Source organism: Monodelphis domestica, chromosome 8, assembly GCF_027887165.1.
Source record: "Monodelphis domestica isolate mMonDom1 chromosome 8, mMonDom1.pri, whole genome shotgun sequence".
NCBI classification, from domain to species: domain Eukaryota; kingdom Metazoa; phylum Chordata; class Mammalia; order Didelphimorphia; family Didelphidae; genus Monodelphis; species Monodelphis domestica.
In genome coordinates this window covers 60,625,821-60,652,783 of record NC_077234.1, presented here as the reverse complement: position 1 = coordinate 60,652,783, position 26,963 = coordinate 60,625,821, and the positions used below count along the sequence as shown (strand labels likewise).

General features: G+C 38.0%; 1 protein-coding gene across 1 annotated transcript; it reads right to left on the bottom strand.

Annotated features, from left to right (window-relative positions):
• Positions 1–22,469: 22,469 nt before the first annotated feature.
• Positions 22,470–23,324, bottom strand: LOC130455861 (small cysteine and glycine repeat-containing protein 6-like). Its single transcript, XM_056807702.1, has one exon. It carries the CDS (start codon positions 23,281–23,283, stop codon positions 22,924–22,926), a length of 360 nt encoding a protein of 119 aa, XP_056663680.1. The 5' UTR covers positions 23,284–23,324; the 3' UTR covers positions 22,470–22,923.
• Between the last annotated feature and the right edge of the window lie 3,639 nt (positions 23,325–26,963).

Sequence of the window (26,963 nt, the reverse complement as noted above, 5' to 3'; positions counted from 1 at the left end):
GCTACCATCCTGTCTCCCTCCATCCCTGAGAATGAAGATAAGACTTCCAGTCAAGATGGCAGCTTAGAGGCAGTGAAAGTTTAGACCTCTGAAAACCCTTCCTTACCAATCACAAACTGAATGCTCCAAGGACACAGAAATTCAAACTGAACAAGAGGACAGACCCGGGGAACCCTCCTCCTGGACCTGGATCAAAAGGTACAGCCCCCCAAAAGCCAGAACCATAGATCACTCAGATCTAAGGGGTAGGCAGAAAGAAGGTACCAGGACCCATCCCCCCCAGCCCAGAGTGCTGAGCCCTCAGCAGCAGCAGGAACCTCAGGGCCGGCAAAAGGGCCTTAGGGCTCGCTATTCTGAAGGACTCACCTTGAAAGCAACCTGAGCCAGTCTCCTGGGTGCCCAACACAGATAGCAGGGAAACATAGAGAGAAGAGGGAAGCCTGTAACCCCCTGGCTGGGTCCTTCCATCTGAGTCTCAAGGGAGGTTCCAGAATTAGGGCACCAGCTGAACCCAATCCCATCAGGAGCCCTCGGAGCTTCTGAAAGGACAGAAACCTCAGGGCCAGCAAAGGGGTTACTCTGAAGGGTTTACCTTGAAAGCAACCTGGGCCAGTCTCTAGGCATTCAACACAGATTGTGGAGGAGGAGGTTTTTTGGTTCGGGGATTATTCAGCCCACACCAGCTGAACTTAATCCCATCAGGAGACCTCAGAATCCATGGAGGCCACGACCCCTCCCCCCTTAGAGAGCAGGGTCTTCTGAAAGAACAGAAACCTAAAGGCGGAGTCAAGATGGTGGTCTACAAGGAGCATAGACCTGGCAGCCTGGCCAGAGATTTAGAGATCCTCCATATTTGCTCCAGATGTCCAGGAAGTTTAGAACTCAGAGCAAACCCAACACAACCAAGCTGAACTTAATCCCATCAAAAGTCTCCAGAACACAGGGAAGCCCAGGCTCCCCACCCATCCTCATTGACAGCTAGACTTTAATCCAATCAAAAGCCTCAAGAGGACAGGGAAGCTCAAACCACCACCAACCCTCCCCCAGAGACTACACCAAGAGATCTTCTGTTAAAGCTCCAAGAGGGGAGACTGATAGAAGTCTCCAAAAAACAAAAAATGAGAGGAACAAGAGCACAGACAAATACAGGGAGGAAAGAAGGGGTGAATTTGAGCAAACAACAGAAAAAGAAGAAAGAAACTACAATAGACAGCTTCTATTCAGCAAATGGAACAGAGGGGGAGAGATCAGCAAACAATAAACCAGAAATCCCAGCGAATTGGATACAGGCTGTGGAAGAACTCAAAACACAACTAAGAGAGGCTGAAGACAATTGGGAAAAGAACTTAAAAATTAAGATAAGTCATCTGGAAACAGAGGCACTTGAAATAAAATGAGAAAATAGTGTCTTGAAAGCCAAAATCAACCAGCTGGAAAATGAGGCAAAGGAGATGAAATATAAGGCAAAGGAGATGAAAGACGAGGGAAAGAGGATGAAAGACGATCTTCAAAGAAAATCAGACCAGAAGGAAAAGGATGACCAAAAAGCCAGAGATGAAATCCAATCTTTAAGAACCAGAATACAACAACTGGAATTAAGTGACCTCACAAGGCAGCAGGACACTATAAAACAAAACAAAAAGAATGAAAAAATTGAGGAAAATGTGAAGCATCTCATTCACAAAACAGACGATTTAGAAAATCGTTCAAGAAGAGACAATTTAGGAATAATTGGACTACCAGAACACCATGACAAAAGAAAAAGCCTGGACATAATACTAGAGGAAATTATCCAGGAAAACTGTCCCAAAATCCTAGAACAATAGGGGAAAGTAGAGATAGAAAGAATCCACAGATCACCGCCTGTATTTAATCCCCAACTGACAACACTAAGAAATGTTATAGCCAAATTCAAAAACAATCAGATGAAAGAACAGATATTACAAGCTGCCAAGAAGAAACCATTCAGATACCATGGAAACATGGTGAGGATAACACAGGATCTGTCTGCATCCACACTGAAGGACCAAAAGGCATGGAATATGATATTCCGGAAAGCAAGGGAACTAGGTCTACAACCAAGAATAAAATACCCATCAAAACTGACTATATTCTTACAGGGGAAAGTATGGTCATTTAACACAACAGAAGAGTTCCAAGCATTCATAAATAAAAGACCAGACCTGAACAGAAAATTTGAAGTCCAACCACAGAACTCAAGAGATTCATCAAAAGGTAATTAAAAAAGGGGGAAAAAACAAACAAAACAACAACAACAAATTTTTAAGAGACTCAATAAGTTAAAATGATATGTATCCCTATAAGAAAAGAGGTCATTGGTAACTCTTAAAAACTGTTGCTATCACCTGAGCAGCTAGAAGAATTTCACTTAGAGGGAATAGTGACAAACTGTATAGGATGAAAGGACAAGACATAAATAGGTATATAGATATATGCATGCATAAATATATATACATGTGTATGTATATATGTATATATACATGACTAGAGCTAAAAAAAGAGGTTATGACTAAAAGAAATAGGAAAAGAAACAAATGGGGGTAAATTTTTATGTCACAAAGAAGCTCATGGCGGGAGGGGGGAGAACATCGATACACTGGAAGGGTAAAGAGGTTGGAGATAGGAAATACTCAATTCTTACGTACTTTGAAACTGACCCAAAAAGGGAAGAACAATCCAATCCATTGGGGAAGAGAATAGATTTGTGCCCTATAGGGGAGTAGAAGGGTAAAAAAATGGACTGGTGGGGAGGGAAGCAGTACAAGGGAGGGAGAGGGTGGGGGAGAAATTTTAAAAAGACTACAGGGGGAAAATAAGGGAGGGAATAAAAAGGGAGGGGGGTAGAAAGGGAAGTAAAGTAAGGGGAAGGGGAACTAGGGGAACTGACTATAAAAAAAATTGGTATAGAAAGAAATAGTGAAAGAAGAAAAGGCAGGACCAGGAGTAGAAATCAAAATGCTGGGAAATACACAGCTAGTAATCACAACTCTGAATGCGAATGGAATGAACTCACCCATAAAACGCAAGTGAATAGCAGAGTGGATTAGAATCCAAAATCCTACCATATGCTGTCTGCAAGAAACACACATAAGGAAGGTAGATACGCATAGAGTGAAAGTAAGAGGATGGAGCCAAACCTATTGGGCATCAAATGATAAAAAGAAGACAGGAGTAGCAATCATGATATCGGACAAAGCCAAAGTAAAAATAAATCTAGTTAAAAGAGATAGGGAAGGTAATTACATCCTGATAAAAGGCAGTATAGACAACAAAGAAATATCTGTACTCAATATGTATACACCAAATGGCAGAGCATCCAAATTTTTAAAGGAGAAACTAGAGGAGCTCAAGGATGAAATAGATAGAAAAACTATACTAGTGGGAGATCTGAACCTTCCCCTATCTGAACTAGATAAATCAAATAAATAAATAAATAAGAAAGAGGTGAGAGGAGCAAATGAAATCTTAGAAAAATTAGAGTTAGTAGACATATGGAGAAAAATAAATAGGGACAAAAAGGAATACACCTTCTTTCCAGCAGCACATGGTACATTCACAAAAACTGACCATGTACTAGGGCACAAAATCATTGCAAACAAGTGCAAAAGGGGAGAAATAATAAATGCAACCTTCTCAGACCACAATGAAATAAAAATAATAATTAGTAAGGGTACATGGAGAGATAAATCAAAAATTAATTTGAAATTAAACAATATGATTCTCCAAAACCATCTAGTTAAAGAACAAATCATAGAAACAATTAATAACTTCATTGAAGAAAATGACAATGGTGAGACATCCTTTCAAAACCTATGGGATGCAGCCAAAGCAATACTCAGGGGGAAATTTATATCCTTGAGTTCATATATAAACAAATTAAGAAGGGCAAAGGTCAAAGTGAATTGGGCATGCAAATTAAAAAATTAGAAAGTGAACAAATTAAAAATCCTCAGATGAAGACTAAATTAGAAATCCTAAAAATCAAAGGAGAAATTAATAAAATTGAAAGTCAAAGAACTATTGATTTAATAAATAAGACTAGAAGCCTGTACTTTGAAAAAACAAATAAAATTGACAAAGTACTAGTCAGTCTAATTAAAAAAAGGAAAGAAAAAAACCAAATTGACAGTATCCAAGGGAGACCTCACCTCTAATGAAGAGGAAATCAAAGCAATCATTAAAAACTACTATGCCCAATTATATGGCAAAAAATATGGCAATCTAAGTGATATGGATGAATACTTACAAAAATATAAATTGCCTAGAATAAAAGAAGAAGAAATAAATTACCTAAACAACCCCATATCAGAAAAAGAAATTGAACAAGCCATCAAAGAACTCCCTAAGAAAAAATCCCCAGGTCCAGACGTATTCACAAATGAATGCTACCAAACATTCAAAGAACAGCTAACCCCAATACTATACAAACTATTTGACAGAATAAGCCAAGAAGGGGTTCTACCAAATTCTTTTTATGACACAAACATGGTACTGATCCCAAAGCCAGGCAGGTTAAAAACAGAGAAAGAAAACTATAGGCCAATTTCCCTAATGAATATAGATGCAAAAATCTTAAACAGGATACTAGCAAAAAGACTCCAGCAAGTCATCACAAGGGTTATCCACTATGATCAGGTAGGATTCATACCAGGAATGCAAGGATGGTTCAATATTAGGAAAACCATCCACATAATTGACCATATTAACAAGCAAACTGACAAAAATCACATGATTATCTTAATAGATGCAGAAAAAGCCTTTGACAAAATACAACACCCATTCCTATTAAAAACACTAGAAAGTATAGGAATAGAAGGGCCTTTCCTAAAAATGATAACCCATATATATCTAAAACCATCAGCAAACATCATCTGCAATGGGGAAAAACTCAAAGCCTTCCCAATAATTATGATCAGGAGTCAAACAAGGATGCCCATTATAACCTTTATTATTTAATATTGTACTAGAAACACTAGCAGTAGCAATTAGAGAAGAAAATAAAATTGAAGGTATTAAAATTGGCAATGAGGAGACCAAGCTATCACTCTTTGAGGATGATATGATGGTCTACTTAAAGAATCCTAGGGAATCAACCAAAAAGCTAGTGGAAATAATAAAAAACTTTATAGCAAAGTTGCAGGATACAAAATAAACCCACATAAGTCATCAGCATTTCTATATATCTCCAACCCAGTTCAGCATCAAGAATTAGAAAGAGAAATTCCATTTAAAGTCACCCGAGACAATATAAAATACTTAGGAATCTATCTGCCGAGACATACACAGAAACTATATGAACACAACTACAAAACACTCTCCACACAATTAAAACTAGATCTAAACAATTGGAAAAACATTGATTGCTCATGGATGGGACAAGCTAACATAATAAAAATGACCATCCTACCCAAATTTATCTATCTATTTAGTGCCATACCCATTGAACTACCAAAAAGCTATTTTACTGAATTAGAGAAAACCATAACAAAGTTCATTTGGAAGAACAAAGGATCAAGGATATCCAGGGAAATAATGAAAAAAAATACAAAGGAAGGTGGCCTTGCATCCCAGATCTCAAACTATATTACAAAGCAGCAGTCATCAAAACAATTTGGTACTGGCTAAGAGACAGAAAGGAGGATCAGTGGAATAGACTTGGAGCAAATGACCTCAACAAGACAGTATATGATAAACCCAAAGATCCCAGCTTTTGGGACAAAAACCCACTATTTGATAAAAATTGCTGGGAAAATTGGAAGACAGTGTGGGAGAGATTAGGTTTGGATCAATACCTCACACCCTACACCAAGATAAACTCAGAATGGGTGAATAACTTGAATATAAAGAAGGAAACTATAAGTAAGTTAGGTGAACACAGAATAGTATACATGTCAGACCTTTGGGAAGGGAAAGATTTTAAAACCAAGCAAGATTTAGAAAGATTCACAAAATGCAAAATAAATAATTTTGACTACATCAAATTAAAAAGGTTTTGTACAAACAAAACCAATGTAACTAAAATTAGAAGGAAAGCAACAAATTGGGAAACAATCTTCATAACAAAAACCTCTGACAAAGGTCTAATTACTCAAATCTATAAAGAGCTAAACCAGTTGTACAAAAAATCAAGCCATTCTCCAATTGAAAAATGGGCAAAGGACATGAATAGGCAATTTTCAGTTAAAGAAATCAAAACTATTAATAAGCATATGAAAAAATGTTCTAAATCTCTTATAATCAGAGAGATGCAAATCAAAACAACTCTGAGGTATCACCTCACACCTAGCAGATTGGTCAACATGACAGCAAAGGAAGGTAATGAATGCTGGAGGGGATGTGGCAAAGTAGGGACATTAATGCATTGCTGGTGGAGTTGTGAATTGATCCAGCCATTCTGGAGGACAATTTGGAACTATGCCCAAAGGGTGATAAAAGACTGTCTGCCCTTTGATCCAGCCATAGCACTGCTGGGTTTGTACCCCAAAGAGATAATAAGGAAAAAGATTTATACAAGAATATCCATAGCTGCACTCTTTGTGGTGGCCAAAAACTGGAAAACGAGGGGATGCCCATCAATTGGGGAATGGCTGAGCAAATTGTGGTATATGTTGGTGATGGAATACTATTGTGCTCAAAGGAATAATAAAGTGGAGGAATTCCATGGAGACTGGAACAACCTCCAGGAAGTGATGCAGAGTGAGAGGAGCAGAACCAGGAGAACATTGTACACAGAGACTGACACATTGTGGTACAAGAGAACGTAATGGACTTCTCCAGTAATGGCTTTACAATGTCCCTGAACAACTTGCAGTGATCTATGAGAAAAAAAAAAACTATCCTCAAGCAGAGGACAAACTGAGGGAGTAAAAACACCAAGGAAAAGCAACTGCTTGACTACAGAAGTTGAGGCGATATGATCGAGGAGAGATGCTAAATGAGCACCCTAATGCAAATACCAACAACAAGGAAAATGGGTTCAGAGCAAGGACACATGTGATACCCAGACGAATTGAGCCTTGGCTAGGGAAGGGGTGGCGGGGCAGGGGGGGGGGGAGAGGAAAAGAAAATTATCTGTTTCCAATGAATAATGTATTAAAATGACCAAATAAAGTGATGTTTTAAAAACTTAAAAAAAAATGAATTTGTGTGAGCAGCTATAGGTGCTCAGTGAATGAAGAGAGACCCAGTATTGATTCTGTTTTTATTTTTTAATACTTACCAACCCCCTTAGAATCAACACTGTATATTGGTTCTCAGGCAGAAAAGTGATAAGGACTGGGCAGTGGGGGTTAAGTGACTTGCTCAGGGTCACACAGCTAGGAAGTGTCTGAGACCAAATTTGAACCCAGGACCTCCTCTCTCTAGGCCTATTTTTTCATCCACTGAACCACCTTGCTGCCCCATCATGATATTGACTCTAAGATGGAAGGTAAGGGTTTAACAAGACAAAAAAAGAAAATGAGCATGTCCATAAAAATTCCTATGGGTGGCATATTGACTTTGTTTTAAAATGTAAGGTTATCTATATTTTATTGCATTTTAATTTATTTTATTAAATATTTCCCAGTTGCATTTTCCTCTGGTTCAAGCACCCTCAAGGCTATTGTAGATGTAATTGCTACACCATGAATAAAGCCTTTTGGATTTTCCCATATGAATGACTCCTTTTTGAAGTTCAATTTGTGCTCATGGAATGGGGCAAAAAACACATGGCGCCAAATTCATGACTTGGGCTCTAAGCAGCTGTATGAACGGTCAAAAACAGTACCAAGGTGCTCAATACTAAATTATATGCTAATTTGCCTTGTTCTTTCCTCCCATAAACTGAGTTATCTCAGAGGACTTCAGAGCAATCTTCACTGCTGCTTTAAGGTGGTCTAGAACCATCCTATCCATCACTCTCTTAGCACACTGCAATGAGGGACGCCTGAATAAGGAGCTGGCTGAGTCCTCGGATTTTTTGCTGGTAAATGGTTCTATATGTCTCTGCCAAAAGATCAGAAGATAGAAGGTTCTATTCAGGCCCTAAACCTTGTGATTTAATAAAGAAGGCCATGGTATTCTAAATAGGGTCAGAAGAATAGCAGAAATATGCATCTCCAGGGAGAACAGTATTTCTTTTAAAAATATAGTTTTCCGGTTTGGGTAGCTCTTATTCTGCTGTGAAATTCCACTATCTATTAATTGAAGTATCAAGGGAAGGAATTAAGAACACTAACTCCATAAATCCAGTTTGTTTGGCCCTAAATGGAATTGACATTTTGGCATTGTTCACTGGGTAATGAAAAACTCACTGGGACTATATAGAAGTAGTGAGGGAATAAACCAGTATAAGCCATGGTGCTATAAGAATTAAGATGTACAAGGCATAAAGCTATTTTCTCTAGTTATAGCAGTGATAATATACCCAGATAAAAATCAGCTGGAAAAAAATGTCTGATATTAGAAGAAACACTTTAGCAAACAGGGATCTTAAATTTACTTGGTGGCATTGTGGAGCATAAAACATTCCTTTAGATGATGGAGCAAACACACTGAAGAAGGAAATGGAGACCACTTTTATGATTGTTTTATTTTATTGTGAATAACAAATGAATGAGGAAGGAGATAATAGACAAGAATGGAAATGTACTGTACACACTGAAAGAACAGAAATAGTCATAGAAGAGGCAAGAGGATAAAGATTTCAGGGGAATAAAAAGATAAGGAAGTATAAACCCCACCTGGATTTTATGCATTGTTTATAGTAGTTTCTATGTGTCTGAATCTCATCATGCGGGGGATTTGCCTTGGTTTGTATTGATATCAGGGTCTCTTCAGGGCAGAATTAAGATGTAGTAACCCTGAAAGAAGGGTGCATAGTCTGGGGTATTCACAGTCCATGTGCCCACATTACAGGATACTGTATTGCAAACCAGATAATGGCAGCTCAGAGGGGAAAAGTTCATACTTTCTGGGAATACTCCCACATCACTCCTGTCCATCCATCTACTCAATCTTCCTCAGTCCTCTTTCAGAGTCTGACCATGGATCCAGTTGGCAATAGACGTTGCCATTGTAGTAGCTATAGGCAGAAATGCTGTAGAAATTGCTTCAGCAGCCAGAAAATAGGGCTTAACCATGGCAGCCACTGTTGTCATCTTAGCTGCCATGGAACCCACAGAATCAGTGTGGAGGGTTCTGGTGAGGTGAGGACTCAGGAGAGGCAAAGTTGAGAATCTCCTGCCAGATAGCCTTTAGAAACCCTACAGTGTATAGAAGAACTTGGAAACTCCTTTGGCAAAAATTCTTCAATTCTTCATTTCTTAAAACCTGATGTATCACAGTTCAGCCCATTTCTATATTTATTGACTTGGATTACACCTTTGTGTGTTTCTGAAAGGGAATAGATTTTAGGGGCTTTTCTAGAGCCAGTTCTGATACAGATAGGAAAGAGGGACTATTAGGGATTATAAGATTGCTGTAGGAGGGGCCTGTCAGAAAATGTGGGATAAGGAAGGCAGATGTCTCAGTGGATAGAACCCTGGACCTGGACCTAAATTTAGAAAGACCTGCTTTCATATCCAGCCTCAAAATCTCATTACATGTGTGACCCTGGGCAAGTTACTTATTCTCTCTAAACCTCAATATCCTCATCTGGAAAATGGGGCTAATAAAAGCACCTCCTTCACAGAATTGTGGGATAATTTGTAAAGTGTTTTGTAAACCTTGAATTGTTTTATAAGTGCTAGCAACGATTATTATTATCATTTCACAATTTTGTTTGAAGTTAATGTGGTCAAATGATTCCCCTCATTACTTCCTTTACTATGAACTTCTTAATTCAGCTGCCTGGAAGAAACTTTCTTTAGCATAAGGACTAGTCTATGGCATTCTTAATCAATTCCCACTAGTTGGGTCCAGAGGAATTTACTTATATTACTACGGAGTGAAATTCAAGCTATTGATGTTGAAGTCTTCCAATGGCATCCAAGGATCTTAACTTCAGTATTTTAAGGATCTATGGGTACTTCCCCGACTCCCACAGATTATAACCATTCCATAATTTCATAGATGATACCACTTGCTGTGCCTCAAAATATATTTATTATATTGTTGATAAACTGGTTTGTGAATGAGCCACTGAATCAGTTCTCTGTGTGCAATCAAACCACTGAAACATTAAAGCAAAGGTCAAAATCTGCGCTAAATTAGAAATGAGGATAAAGATGAGAGGAAGATGATAGACACACTTAAAAACTGCCTGATACTTCTGTTTGCCAGAATATAACAAAATAACAACTAACATTTATATACTTTGTATTATGTGCCAGGACTCATGCTAAGCATCTCATTTGATCTTCATAACAACCCTGGGAAGGAGATGCTTTTTTACCTTCATTTTACAGATGAGGAAACTGAGGCAGACTTGAAATTAAGGAACTTGCCTGGTGTCCCAGTTAGTGTCTGAGGTCATATTTAAGTCAAATCTTCCTGACTCCAGGTCAAGGGTTCTATCTACTATTCCACCAAGCTGGATAATAATATTTAAAAGAATCCCCAAACCAGTCATTTCACAACTATTTGTTTTCTTACACTCCCCTGCTGATCAACTCTTATGTTAAAGTACAGCTTAGCATAGAGCAGCAGAGTCAAAGAGAAAAATAGGTCAATCATTGTCTTCAGGCTTTCCTCAAGCAAAATGTAGGAAGAAGAAGGTTGGTCTTTGCTTCCTTGCTATGCATCCTAGTCCCATTCCTAATATGTCCCTCCCTTAGATACCCAGATAATTTAATTCTTTCTCTTCCTTTTTCCATATCAAAACTGTGAATTTTAAAACTATTCCACCCTAATCAGACCATTCTTTCAAAGATCTGATTTAGCCATTTCCTGATCAATAACAATGGAGATACTTGGAATATCAGAATCAGGTCTTGGAAAACCACATTCTCTACCCTACTCATTTTAACAAGATTTTGAAAGGTCTGCATCAAACTCAAGATTTAATTATCTGAGGAGATGGCCTTCAACAGACGTGTGCAAAAAAAGGACAGACTTCTGGACTGTCCTAAGTGAAGCTAAGTCCTCATTGGTACAGAGGAGATGCAGAAAAGTGATGTAAAAATATCCATATAAGGCACATCATGGGCTGCCTCTTTCTCTTTTCCCTGAAGAGATGACTCTGGTTGGCAGCGTGCTAAGCATCCTGACATCTTGGACTGTTAGGTGGTGAGTTTTGCCCTGGAGCTGATTTCAGGTTCCAACATCTTAGCTAAGCCTCCTTGGAGGTCAGGCTGATTCTTTCCTCCTTCACACTCAAAACCTTACTTTCTAGATCTCCTATCTTCCTGCCTGGTACTAGCCCTTTCCTTCTTCCTTCTTTTTTTTTATAAACCCTTACCTTCTGTCTTGGAGTCAATACTGTGTATTGGTTCCAAGGCAGAAGAGTGGTAAGGGCTAGGCAATGGGGGTCAAGTGACTTGCCCAGGGTCACACAGCTGGGAAGTATCTGAGGCCAGATTTGAACCTAGGACCTCCCATCTCTAGGGCTGGTTCTCAATCCTCTGAGCTACCCAGCTGCCCCCCTTCCTCCTTCTTCTTAAAATCTTCTCTACTATATCAATTAAACCACCATAAAATTTGGCAAGTGACTTGGGTATTTTATTATTTGGGATTTCCCTTGGAGACCACTTAAATTTAGATTCTTTTCAGTCTCAACCAAAATTTTACCCTTTACAAAACCATTACTGAAAAAGATCTTAAGACTTGTTTTCATTTAGGTATCGTGATCTGCTCACAGTGTCAAGTAATGAGTTATTCTTCCCAGAAGGCAATTTTATATACACAAGCCAACAGACAAGCCAGTGATGAAATGTAGATAAATGATTGTAGATTCAGGAATTAGGGAGGACTTGGAGACAATTCTGAAGGTTTTTTGTTGAGGAATGTTTCAAGGTCTCAGAAACGATAACAGTTCTGACTTTGTACGAGGTCATTCCTAATCCCTGACAGCCATGAATCAGGATGGGAAGATCACAAGACTGCAGGAATTATATTGGAGGTCATCTACTTAGTTCTTAGCTTTATTTGGTGTCATGGGACTCTTTGAGAGTTTGGTGAAGCTTACAGATCCTTTCTAATAACTAGTATTCTTATAGTACTCTCATGTTGTAGAAGTGTTTAACAAATATTGTTACATTTATCCTCAAAACAACTTTGGGAGGAAGATGACATTATCTCTATTTTACAGATGATAAACTGAGGCAGGCAGAGGTTAAGTAACTTGCCAAGGGTCCACCACTTACAAACATCTGAGGCATTCAGAGGAGCAGTCAAATGATTTGATGAAATCCAGATATATTATGTCAGTGGTAGTCCCCTGATAAACAGATTAAGAAGGGAAATGAGATTAGTCTGCCATGGTCTGCCCTTGACAAAGCTCTACTTACTGGCTCTTTGGGTTCATTTCATTTTCTAAATGCTTGCAAATTATCCCCTTTAGTAGTAAGTCCTATAATTTTGCTAGGAATCAAAGTCAAGCTCACTGGATTATGATTTAAAGACTCCATTACCCTTTTTGAGGGGCTGGGAAGGGGTGAAATTGGGAGAACAGGTTGCCATTATGCTATTTTTTACCTATTGTTTAAAAAAGCACTAGCTTTGGTTAGTGCAAAATCCAGCCCACAAGGTCATCCTCCAACATGGCATCCATATAAATGTTAAGATCCTAGAAGATTCCTTGATATTGCAACCTCAGAGATAATTTTTTTCAACTCTTCTCCAATAATTAACATCAAGTAAAGGCATTAAATAGGGAGAGGTATAGGACTCCATTATCTTTGCCAAGAAAACCTCAAAGTGGTCAAGAAGAATTGGACATGGCTGAAATGACTCAATAAGAACCACCACCATCACAATATATGTCCTATCAAAGTTATTTTTGACTATCACAAAAGATTAATTTGTTTGAGGTTCTCCAGATCCTCCTTTTTGTGGAAAAGTGTGTTGACTGCATCAGGCTCTAGAATATTACAGTACGCCCTTAATGAAATTTATAAACACTCTAAATAATCTATATAGGCCAACTCAAGGGGATGAAAAAAACAACCCAACCTAATGTCTGAATTATGTTCCAGAATTGTCTAAGGAACTTGCTTATATTATCAGTATAATTATATATATGAACTAGTCTATATATCATATATTAATAGATATAAAGTAGTAGTTGTTTAGTTTAGTATATTACATATATAGTTTAGTGTATATATAAATTAGAACTTGCTTAGTTTACATATACAAAACCTTTATCTTCTGTTTTGGTATTGGTATCAATACATATTGATTCAAAGACCTAAGAGCGGTAAGGGCTAGGTAATGGAAGTTGTGACTTGCCTAAAGTTATACAATTGAGAAGTGACCAATTTGAGGTCAAATTTGAACCCAGGACCTCCCATCTCCAACCTGGCTCTAAATTCACTGAGTCACCTAGATGCCCCCAAATAGAGATTTTTTTTTAATTGAAAATTTTTGTTTAATTAGTTAACTTAGAATATTTTTTCCATGGTTACATGATTCATGTTCTTTTCCTTTTCTCCCTGCTCCCCCTGTAGCCGGCACACAATTCCACTGGGTTTTACATGTGTCATTGTTCAAGACCTATTTCCATATTATTGATATTTGCACTAGGGTGATCGTTTACGGTCTACATCCCTAATCATATCCCCATCAAACCATGTGATCGAGCAGTTGTTTTTCTTCTGGGTTTCTACTCCCATAGTTCTTCCTTTGAATGTATTCTTGTACAATTCTTTTCCCTTATGATCTCTTTGGGGTATAAACTCAGCAGTGGTATGACTGGATCAAAGGAAAGGCAGTCTTTTAGTGCCCTTTGGGCATAGTTCCAAATTGTCATCCAAAATGGTTGTATCAATTCACAACTCCATCAGCAATGCATTAATGTCTCAACTTTGCCACATCCCCTCCAGCATTCATTACCTTCCTTTGCTGACATGTTGGCTAATCTGCTTGGTGTGAGGTGGTACCTCAGAGTTTTTTTAATTTTCATTTCTCTAACTATAAGAGATTTAGAACACTTTTTCATGTACTTATTGATAGCTTTGATTTCTTTATCTGAAAATTGCCTTTTCATGTCCCTTATCAATTTATCAATTGGGGAATGGCTTGATTTTTTTGTACAATTGAATTAGCTCTTCATATATTTGAGTAATTAGACCTTTGCCAGAGGTTTTTGTTATAAAGATTGTTTCTCAATTTGTTGCTTCCCTTTTAATTTTGGTTGCATTGGTTTTGTTTGTACAAAATCTTTTTTAATTTAATGTACTCTAAATTATTTATTTCACATTTTGTAATTTTTTAAAATTCTTGTCTGGCCCTAAAATCTTTCCTTTCCCAAAGATATGACAAGTATACTCTTCTATGTTCACCTAATTTTAGAGACATTTTTAATAGCTACAGTACATGGAGAATGATCTGAGCTTAGAATTTAAGAGGAGAGTAGACTGCTGCTTTTTAGTTTTGCAGAGTGGCAAAACTTTAAATCACTTCCTTGATATAGGCAGCTTAGGGACACAGTAGATAGAGTGATAGACTTGGATTTGAATTTTGCCTCAGTTACTTATTAGTTGTGTGAAACTGGACAAGTCATTTATTCTTTTCTTGTCTCAGTTTCTTCAACTATAAAATGGGAATAAAAATAGAATGTATTCATGAGGGTTGTGAGGATCAAGTAAAATAACACCTAAAAAGTGCTTTGGACACCTTGAAGAGCTATAATATAAATGCTAGCTCTCATTATTATGTAATGATTCTGTCACCGATTATTAGAAATGTCATGCAGGTGATCTGTTTCTTATTTGATCCAGTTTAAATTTTCATGATGTTAGACTTCTTGTGACTACTTATGTTATTTCCAGTCATTTTTCAGTTGTGTCAAACTCTTTGTGACTCCATTTTGGAGTTTTCTTGGCAGAGATATTTGAGTGGTTTGCCATCTTCTTCTCCAGCTCATTTTATAGATGAGGAAACTGAGGAAAACAGGATGAAATGACTTGCCCAGGGTCACACAGTTAGTAAGTGTCTGAGACCAGATTTGAACTCATGAACATGAGTCTTTCTGATTCCAAGCCCAGCACTCTATTCACCTAGCTGCTCCCAGATGACTACTCATAGACAACTACAAATTTTCGGCATGTTCCCTTGGTGGTTCCCTCTAGTGTCTGAATTCTTCCTTCCCTTTCCTCTGTAGTCAACTTTTTTGATGGGTGTTGAATTTTTAAATTTTGTTCTTTGTACTGCCTTGACCCCTCGAGTAACTTTCATTTTTAAACTTTTCATTTCCCTAGCAGATTCCCCTCAGTTCCTTTCCTCATTTTTTTTTTGCGAGCTTTAATCAGGTAAGGTGGCATCCAAGTTTTCTTCTAAATATGGCATCTAGATGTTGATGTCATTTTCCAATTTTTCTCCACAGAGTTTTTATTGCTCCCTTAAGTGGTTTCTTCTCTGGTAGCCCATGGTTCCTGTCCTTAGGGCTATTCATTAAATAGTTCCTTAGTTAATTCCTTAAATATTCCTTAAATGTGTAATAGAGGCTCTTCAACTAGGATATTTAGGGTAAGAGAAGTGCTGGAATGGTGACACTAGAAAATAAGGTTAGAGGAGAAGCTGGGATTCTTACTCCTTCCCCCACCCCACTTCCTGTCCCTCTCTTTCAGTGGCTCTTAACAGCTCTTCTCAGATGGTAAGTTGACAGCAACTTTTAAAAGACTAATTACACACTATAATACCTTCTAAAAGGGATTCATTTTAAAGAAGGAAGGTTAAGGAATTGGGAGAGGGAAGAGGAATTAGATCTCCCTAATTTTCTATAAGTTCAATATAGGAAAGTAATTTGTCTTTAAATGGGATATTATTGATGAACTGAAAGGATCTTCAGAGCTATACTCCAATCTTTCAATGTGAAGTCAATAGCCAGGAATCCAGAGTAGTCTATCTGCCAGCTCCTTCCTCAGTGTTCAAAAGGAAAGAGTGAATGTCCAGTGTCAGGTGCTAACCTATTTAACTGCCTCCCTCCTGACCAGATTCTTCTCTGGAATCTTCCCTTCTCTCCTTGATTGACAGTCCTTTGTAAGGATAATTTTTAGGGTTCTGACCTAATCTAAATTAATTTTGGTCGCCAGGGAATATCCCAAATAAAATACCCAAGTCAGCTGGAAATTTATGGTGATTTTAATTAATAGAGGAAAGAAATTAAAGAGAAGGGAGAGGGAAAGAGTATAGGATTTCTCCCACCTGGCCTGTGCCAGGGGAAGTTCAAAGTCTTCCACCACAAGGTCTCTGAAGATTAGTGGCTTTCTAAGTGGGTAGTGTTTAGAAGGTAAAGGAGAAAGAATCAGCCTAAACTCCAAGAGAACTCAGCTAAGATGCCTCAACTGAACTAGGCTACTCAGCTTATCCCAGTATAGTATCAAGGAAAACTCACTACCAAACCAGACAATACCTGTCGTCACGCCAAGATGCCAGAACGCTTAGCATGCTTAGCAAGCTGCTGCCAGCCACCTCTCTGCTGACAAAGAGGCCAGAGAGAGGAAGTGATGTGAAATATATAGAGGGTTTTACATCACTTTCCTGTGTCTCACATGTACCAATGGTAGCTTAAGCTTGACTTAGGGCAGCCCAGGGGTCTGTCAGTTGTTTCTGATTTGTCATTTGCTAGCACATGTCTGTCATAGGCCATCCTCCTAAATACTTAATCCTTAAGTATGGGTGTAGACATTCCCGATTGTGTTAGACTAAGTAGGGTGGAATAATCTAAAGTTCATACCTTCAAGTTTCCATTCCTTGGATCTGCTTGCAAATCTCTCTATTTCTCACAAAAGGCAATGACTGTTGCACACAGATCCTATAGAATTGTTGCACTCTTGGTCAGATATTGTGGGAAAATATATTTGTTCATGATGGATGTAGCAAATGCTAGCTTTTTTGAAGTGCTCTCTTTCAGGATAGACTAATAAGAGGAATAAGGCTACCCAGGGAAGAGCAAAAATGAGGATAAAAACCTGCTCCAGTCTTTGAGAATAATAGAACTTAAAGAGTACTTCATATTTCATGGCAAAGAGTACACAACTCCATTATTATTATTCCAGAATAAATTAATATTATATTAAAAAGGTAATAAAAATAATAATCATAACAATGATTATTTATACAAAAATAAATATGGAATTTCAAAGATCCCAGTTCTTTTTGATGAGTAAGTTTCAGTTAAGTGACTGGCAATATCTTCTAGTAATGAACTTTATTATTGTTATTATTACTTAAGACTTTCTTCAAAGGCTCTTTTCCCCACATAAATAAGGGTTGGACTTTAGGATTTTATAATCAGAAGAGACATTAGAAGTCATCTATTTTCATTCCTTTATATTATAGATAAGAAAACTAAAAAGATCAGAAAGGTTAAGGGACTTTTCCAATGTCACGCAGGTGACAAGGAGAAGATTCCAGAATTATACCCAAGCTTTCTGATTTTAAACTCATTATGGTTCCTACTAAGCCCGTCTAATGGTTCCTATCATTTGTTCTATGTCATATTCACTGTATAGATCATCTTCCTTGTAGAAATTTCTGAGCCCAGAACATTGTAAACAACTTGCCTAATTGCATGCCATCTTCCCTCCATTTCCCCTTCATTTTTCTTGTCCTTCAACAGGCAATGGAACAATCTACATTCATGACCTCTGACATGCACACACAGACCCTCTTTCTCATTTCACATTTCCACTATGTTGCTAAATCTTGTCATTTCTCTCATAACAACATTGCTTGTATACATCTCCTTCTCTTCATTCATATAACTCCACATTGGGTACAAGCTCTCATTCCCTGTTACCTGAACCAATGCAATGTTGTTGTTATTTAGTTGTTTTAGTAGTGTCTGATTCCTTGTGACCACATTTGGGATTTTCTTGGTAAAGACCCTGGAGTGGTTTTCTATTTCCTTCTCTAGCTAATTTTACAGGCAAGGAAATGGAGGCAAATAGGGGTAAGTGACTTGTCCAGGGTCATTTGAACTCAGGTCATCCTGACTCTAAACCTGATGTTATATACACTGTACCTCCTAGCTCTCCCTATTGCAATAGCACTAAATAACTGGTCTCATGATTCAGTTTTCTCCCTTCACTCAATGGCCAAGGTGATTTTTCAAAAGCATTATAACAACAATAATAATCATTAATATGGTGATTGAATGCATCCAAAGTACTGTGTATTATATTTGATTCTCATAATAGCCCTATGAGGTAGGTGCTGTTGTTATTCCACTTTACAGATGGGGAAACGAAGACTGAGAGGTTAAATGACTTTCCCAGAATTACACAGCTAGGGTCTCTCAGGCAATATTTGAACTCAGTCTAGATTCAAAGTCTAGTCCTCTTCTAGCTGCATGGGTGTGTACATGTCATGCCCTCTGTGCATTAAGGTTCAGTTGTTCTGCATGACTTCAGGATAAAATAACAACTCCTCTCTTTGGCATTTGAATTTCTCTATAACTTGGCCCCTTTCTAACTTTCCAGAACTCTTGTACTCTTCTCTCTTCCAAATGATCTACAATCTACTTCTTTGCCCTACCTGCAATTCCTTAAACACAACATTTCTTCTTCCATCTCCTGTCTTTGTGTGGTCTTTCCATTATGCCTGTAGTTCTCTGCCCCTTTACCTAGGTTTCTTGGTTTCCTTTGTAAGAATGGCAAGAGGACCTGGACAGAATCCCGCATGTTTGATGGACAAGCAGCTTGGTGGCATTTGAGAGACAGCAAAGGATTATGGGTAAAGAATTGTGAGAAGAGAATTCTGGTCAGTCCCAGGACTTCCAGCTCTGGAAGGGAAGTGGGGAGAATCCCCTCAGCCACAAGAGAGAGAGTGAAGATCCAGATTTTCCTGCTATCTGTGAACCTGTTTCCATCAAGGGATTTTCTACTACCTTTCCTCCATCTGCCTACAAGAACCCTAGTCTCAGAAGGAGTTTGGTTTGGACTCTTTCATTTGAACCAGCCTTTCTACTTTTTCTGGGTCTCTCTTAGCCTTCTTTGGATTTGACTTAGATTTAGAGATTAGAGATATTAGATTAGAAATAAAGAAGCCACACAGCTGGAAAGGAGGCAGAAGTCTTTGGGACTTGGATCAAACCTCTAGATCCGGCTGTTGGGGGATTTAGCTTGTCAGGGCATCCTTTTCCCTTTTTCTGTCAATACTGGCTCTCTAAATTTGCCTTGAGCTCTGGTGTCAGAGAATCCCAGGGAGGGATAGATCTTGCCATATTTCCCTCCATACTTCAGCTTACACCTCAGCATCCATATTTCCCTTTCCACATTTCCCTTCAACAGTTTCACTGGAGCTTACATCTTTCTAGTGAGACAAACCTTTCAACCCCCTCTCCATTTAAAAAGAAGGAAAAAGCCCTTTCCTTCTTTTTTTCACCTTGACTTCCTTCATGATTCAGCTCACATTCCACCCTCTATGGGAGTCATTGCCTGGTCCCCATCACTTCTAATGCCTGCCTCTCCAGGGCTACCTTTTATTTACTCCATATCAAACCAGCATTACATAAGTTTTGACAGCTCTTCTTGATTAGAATGCTAGCTCCTTGAGGACAGAATCTGGGTTCTCCCAACTATTTTTGCATCACTGGTCAAAATAGAATTACCTTGGCTAATGCTATGTACACCAACATAGTCACCCCCCCCCCTTTAATCCCCTTAAAAGGGAACTTGAAAACTCCATCAGGGACAGCTAAGTGGCTCAGTGGATAGAGCCATGTCTGGGGTAGGGAGGGCCTGGATTAAAAATCTGACCTTAGACATTTCCTAGCTGTGTGACCCTGGGCAAGCCACTTAACCTAGTCCTTAACACTCTTCTGCCTTGGAAGTAATACTTACTGTTTATTCTAAGACAGAAGGTAAGGGTTTTTAAAAGTCTTTTAAAAAGTAAGACTTGGGGGCAGCTGGGTAGTTCAGTGGATTGAGAGCCAGGCCTAGAGATGGGAGGTCCTGGGTTCAAATCTGGCATCAGACACTTCCCAGCTGTGTGACCCTGGGCAAGTCACTTGACCCCCATTGCCTAGCCCTTACCACTCTTCTGCCTTGGAGCCAATACACAGTATTGACTCCAAGATGGAAGGTAAGGGTTTAAAAAAAAAAGTAAGACTTTTAAAAAGTCTTAAAAAGCTGGATTTTATCAGAGGATTTCAATCTTAGGACTTAGGGTTGCCACTTAAAGATGGTCTGCTAACACCAGCAAATTCCTCATTTTCTTTTTTTCTTTTTTTAAAATATATTTTATGAGGTTTATTTATTTATTTATTTATTAACATTGTTTTATTTGGTCATTTCCAAACATTATTCATTGGAAACAAAGATCATTTTCTTTTCTTACCTCCCCACCCCCCCCACCTCTCCCATAGCCAACGTGCAATTTCACTGGGTATCACATGTGTTCTTGATTTGAACCCATTTCCATGTTGTTGGTATTTGCATTAGAGTGTTCATTTAGCGTCTCTCCTTGATCATATCCCCTCAACCCCTGTAGTCAAGCAGTTGCTTTTCATCGGTGTTTTTACTCCCACAGTTTATCCTCTGCTTGTGGATAGTGTTTTTTAGATCCCTGCAGATTGTCCGGGGACATTGCATTGTCACCAATGGAGAAGTCCATTATTTTCGATTGCACCACAGTGTGTCAGTCTCTGTGTACAATGTTTTCCTGGTTCTGCTCCTTTTGCTCTGCATCACTTCCTGGAGGTTGTTCCAGTCTCCATGGAATTCCTCCACTTTATTATTCCTTTTAGCACAATAGTATTCCATCACCAACATGTACCACAATTTGTTCAGCCATGCCCCAATTGAAGGGCATCCCCTCATTTTCCAATTTTTGGCCACCACAAAGAGCGCAGCTATGAACATTCATGTACAAGTCTTTTTCCTTATTATCTCTTTGGGGTACAGACCCAGCACTGCTATGGCTGGATCAAAGGGCAGACAGTCTTTTATCGCCGCATAGTTCCAAACTGCCCTCCAGAATGGTTGGATCAATTCACAACTCCACCAGCAATGCATTAATGTCCCTACTTTGCCACATCCCCTCCAGCATTCATTACTTTCCTTTGCTATGATGCTAGCCAGTCTGCTTGGTGTGAGGTGATACCTCAGAGTTGCTTTGATTTGCATCTCTCTGATTATAAGAGATGTAGAGCACTTTTTCATGTGCTTATTAATAGTTTTGATTTCTTTGGCTGAGAACTGCCTGTTCATGTCCCTTGCCCATTTATCAATTGGAGAATGGCTTGATTTTTTTGTACAATTGATTTAGCTCTTTATAAATTTGAGTAATTAAACCTTTGTCAGAGGTTTTTATGAAGATCGTTTCCCAATTTGTTGCTTTCCTTCTAATTTTAGTTACATTGGTTTTGTTTCTACAAAAACTTTTTAATTTGAAGTAGTCAAAATTATTGATTTTACATTTTGTGACTCTTTCTAAGTTTTGCTTGGTTTTAAAGTCTTTCCCTTCCCAAAGATCTGACATGTATACTATTCTGTGTTCGCCTAATTTACTTATAGTTTCCTTCTTTATGTTCAAGTCATTCACCCATTCTGAGTTTATCTTGGTGTAAGGTGTGAGGTGTTGATCCAAACCTAATGTCTCCCACACTGTCTTCCAATTTTCCCAGCAGTTTTTATCAAATAATGGATTTTTGTCCCAAAAGCTGGGGTTCATTCCTCATTTTCTAAGCAGTGAGGGATGCCTGAATTAAGAGGAGTTGGTTGAACCCTTGAATTTTTCTACTGATAAACAGATTTAAGTGTGCTTGCCAAAAGCCAAGAAAACAGAGGGTCCTACTTTGAATTAGAAATTTGAGATCCCAGTCCAAAAAGTTATATTATTCCAAATGGAGCCAGAAGAAGACCAGAAAAAGTCTTCTCTAGGGAGAAGAGCTTTGTTGCCTTTTTAAGTATAGCTTTCAAGTTTAGACAGAGTGCGCCTTACTAGGGGACTCACCCTGATGTTAGCTGCTGGGGACAAGGAAGGAAATAAGAATGCCAACTCCATAAATCCAAACTCTTGGGGCATAAGTGAATTTGACAGTTTGCCAGTGTTCAGTATGGATAATGAAATAATCATTTTAGCAGTATAAAAATAAGAAGTCGAGAACAAACTAGCATAAACAAGACTACAGAGGGAAGTGCTATAGTGCAGGGAAGGAAAGGACTGAACTGTTTGCTTGTGAGATTTAACAAAGAAATCATATCCAGAAAAAGCTGGAAAAGACACATCTAGCATTAGGAAAAAACAAACAAACCACTTTAAATAAATGGTTCTTTAGTTTATTTGGTTGATATTATGAGGCATGAAAAAGACAGCAGACACAGAGAAATAAGGAAAAGGAGACTAGATTTATGATTATTTGGTATATTTTATTGAGGACAAGAAAACAATCAGTAGGAAGACAGAAGATAGCAGAAGGCAACAATAATGTTCTGTATACATTGAAAGGACAGAAACTGTGACAAGCAAAGGAGCAAAAATGCAATATAAAGGAATAAAAAAATTAGGGAACTGTGATTCTATTTTTTTTTTTTTGCTGATTTTATAAATTATTTTCCAGTATTTGGTCTATGTGCATTTCTCGTTGCTTTGAGGAATTTGTCTTGGTTGGTACATATGTCTGAGGCTCTTAGAAAATTAGGCTGTTATTTTAAGGATGTGCTTAAGCAAGCAAACTCGTAACTTGGGGAAAAGATTTTCTGATTTACCAATTAGAGTTATAGAGAGAAACTGAGACAGAAGAAAGTCTTACCTTTATGGTTTCCATGTGCCTCTAGCAAGTCCTCTGTGATGTTGGGCCTTGATCTCTCCCTTCTAGCAGCAGCATTGCTTCTTGCAGCAACATTTCTGTTGGCAGCAGCATTTTTGTTGGCAACAGCCCTTGCCACAGCCACAGGAGCCACAGCCACAGGAACCACAGCAACAGGTACGGCGGCAGCAGACAACTGTAGGGCTACAGCAGCCTCCACAGCAGCCACAGCAGCAGGGGCAGCAGGCAGAGCAGCATCCCACACGGCGGCAGGTACAGGTGGTACAACAGCCACCACCGCAGCCACCGCAGCCACCACAGCCTCCACAGCCACTGCAGCCACCACAGCCACCACAGCCACCGCAGCCACCACAGCCACCGCAGCCACCGCAGCCACCACAGCCTCCACAGCCACAGCAACCCATAATGTCAAGACAGAGAGTTCAAATGAGGTGAGAAGGGAAGACTCAGGAGAGGTGAGTGAAGTGTGATGCTCTCCTTTTGCAGGACAGCCCTTATATACCCTCCCAGGGGGGTTTGGGGGGACTTATGTGAAAACAAAAGACCCTGTTTTCCTAGTTTCCATGGGTCACACTCACTTTCTTGTTTACTTCTACATTTGACATCTTCAACCTCATTAAGTTGCTTACTTTAGATTCTTACATTTTTCATTTTATTTTAAAGCCACATTCCAGGGAACCATTAAAGGGTGAGTCATTCAACATGGGATAATAGGAGATCTCAAGGGATCCAAGCTTATGATATACTTCTCAAAAGCAATAGAAACACCAAGGACAACCCCCCCCCCCAATAGCCAAAACAAGCACATGAAGTACTGACTAACTACCAAATTCGAAAACAAGCAAAGGTAAGAAGAGCTCTCATGCCTAAAAAATGGTGTGGGGGAACTAATTCAGCTAAAGTCTCAGAAGCAATGCAAATGACAAAAGAAAGGAAACATCCTAGGAGATCTCTTTCAGTGGGTAAGTGACACAAATACAAAATCAAGCAAGAATTAGTACAGGTAAGAAAATTACGAGTACAAACAAAGAACTGGAATACATTTTAAAAATCACAATCAGGACTGAAAAAAATAATTAAGTTATAGGAAATAATGAAAAATAAATATAATAGAAACCTTGAAAACAGACCAAAGGAACCAATAAGAGTTGGCAAAGCAGAAAACAGAATTTCAGGTATGTAGACAAAGTAGAAAATGAGCTAAAACCCGATTATCACAAACATTTGAAAAAATGCAGAGAGAAGTAATAGAAAATGAAGGACAGGTCAAATGGTATTGATTTCAGGACAGATAAAATGGCATTGATTTCAGGATTTATAGTTTTCTAGAAAAACAGAAAAGGAAAAGAATCTGAATGCTATATTATGGGATATAACAAAAAATCTTTTAAAAATTAATAATTCACATGATTCAAAGAGAATACAAAGGACCTCAATGAGGATGAACTATCTCTTTTAGACATATACTAGTTAGAACTTAATATTACAAGGAAAAAATCATTAAAATTTCAAAAAGTAATACAAATATGACATGCTAGTGAATAGTAATCCATACCACAGTGGCCTTCTCAAAGAAGAGAAAGAAGGATTAGAAAAATTAGAATATTGCATTAACAAAATTAGAAGTATGGACCACAAACCCAGGATTATCTCCCTGTTCAAATTTTATAGGCTGTATATAGGCAAAAAATACATACTTCCTAAGCATCTGGACCTTGAGTAGTTTGCAGAGGGCCACAGACCTTTCAAATTATACTTCAAACAATAACCAAAACTTTAATACAAAGAGATAAATCACTTAAAACAATTTGCATTTCTCAAATTAAAAAAAATAGTAACTAACTTCCTGCAGATTGTTGTATGGGTTAAAAGGGCCATTTTGTATAAATAAATAAAAAGGAAAATAAATAAAATGAGAGTGGAAGTGGGTGGGGAAGGGTAATCCTAACTTAAGATCTTATTCTTTGACAAAAGGGAAGTTCAAAGTCAAAGAAATCTAAACTGTGGGGTTTTTTTTTTTTAAACAGAGGAATTTGGTTTAAAAGAATTTTTTTGGAATTTGGTTTAAAAACAATAACAAAAAGAACAAGGACTTATTGTTTTCTTCCATGAAGTTTAGAAATAACAAATTTCAAATAATTTAATAAATAATGGAAATAAAGTCAATTGACATTAAATGCAAATGGATTGTGATAAAAAAAGAGAAAAACAGAATTTATCAAAAATTAGAGAACAAAAATATCTTATTTACATGAAACATGGGATCGCTATTGGGGTATTGGTGGTGAATTCGCATGTTCTGGCTGTTGTCTCCATACCCATAGGAAACTTGGACCAGTCTCTCCCTATTCCGTATCATCCTTTTGCTTTCACTTAATTTTTTTTTAAATTACATCCTTTGGAGCCTTCCTCTATTATAAATAACTTCATCTTAGATAACTTTTTCTTACACTCCTTCCTTTTTTTGACTCAAACCCCAGGCATTAATGGAAGATCTTGACATATTCTGCTCCTGTTATTCTCAAAGGCAGCCATGAACATGTCATACAAATATTGGCTAAAAGAACTGGACATGTTTATAACCTAGAAAGACTTAAGGGACCACCACAGCTGTCTTCAAATATTTGAAAGATTACAATAATGGAAGAGGGATTACACTTGTTCTGCTTGGTTCTAAAGGACAGAACTTGGAGTAATGAGTAAGAGAGAGAGACAGAGAGATGGAATCTTTAGCTTAATATGAGGGGGAAAGAAACCCTTCCTAACAAATTAGTGCATAGAGGGCCAGACCTAGAGTCAGGAAGGTTCATCTTCTCAAGTTCAAATCTGGCCATAGAGTCTTACTAGTTGTGTGACCCTGGACAAGTCCCTGAACCCTGTTTTCCCCAATTTCCTCATCTGTAATGTGAACTGGAGAAGGAAATGGCAAACCACTCTAGTTGTTTGCCAGGAAAGCCCCAAATGAAGTCATGGAGAATCATATATGGATGAAAAACAACTAAACAAACAAACAAAAAAACCCAACAAATTATAGGTATCCAAAAATGAGAGAACTCCCTAGGAAGATACTGGATTTTCCATTATTAAAGTTCTTGTGGAGGTTGGATGATTTTAAAAGGTTTCTGAGGAAGGAATGTATGTTTTGGTCTGTCTAGATGGCTTTTGAGGTTCCTTCTAACACAGACTTGTGATTTCTAGTAGTTGTGGCACTTTGATTCAGTAAAATCACGTTAGACATTCAACTTCTTCTTGCTCTAGGCTAACAGCAGCTTTTCCTAGAAATCAAGGGTACTTCTATCCCTTAGACTTTTAATAACTTGAAAATATGTTTCCAAAAATTTGTAGACATGTAACTTTTGTTCCTGAGGATACTCCTTCATTTCCCCAGATATTTTGGTTTTCAAAATGCTGATTTAGTTTCTAAAATAGATTTCAAATATCACAACCTCCTCTCCCACCTCCCCTTCTTCTTCCATGGTAAATTTATATTGATCTCATTTACATTTATCAATGTAGCATTCCCCCCCTTCTATTTCTATTCAAAATATATGTGTGTATATATATATATATACACACATATATATATAGATTAGAATGAGAAGAATAGAGATTGTCTCCATGATTTCATTGGTATAGGGAAAGGGGAGAAAATTCCCTGAAGGTTAATCTTTTTTTTTTTTTTTTGGTAACTTACAGACTTAGAACATCAAGAAGTTGAGACTCACTGAGGGGGTCACACAGCCGATATGTGTCAGAGATGGGCCTTGAATGCAGATTGTTCTAACTTCGAGGTCAGTTCTTTTTCAACTCTGCCATATTACCTCTTTGGTTAGAATAATAGGTCAAATCAAATAATATTAAATTTAATATGGTTATGTATAAATTAACCAGTCAATCAAGAAACAAGTGACAGGGGTTGTGCTAAGTCTTCAGTTATTACTTTGTAACTAAAACCATATATATATATATGAAAAAATTAAAAGTATAAATTCAGAATGAAAGAGACTTGACTAGATAATAATTTGTGTGAAAAGGTTCTGGGGGTTTTAGTGGCTCACAGGCTTAATATGGGATGGTAGACAAA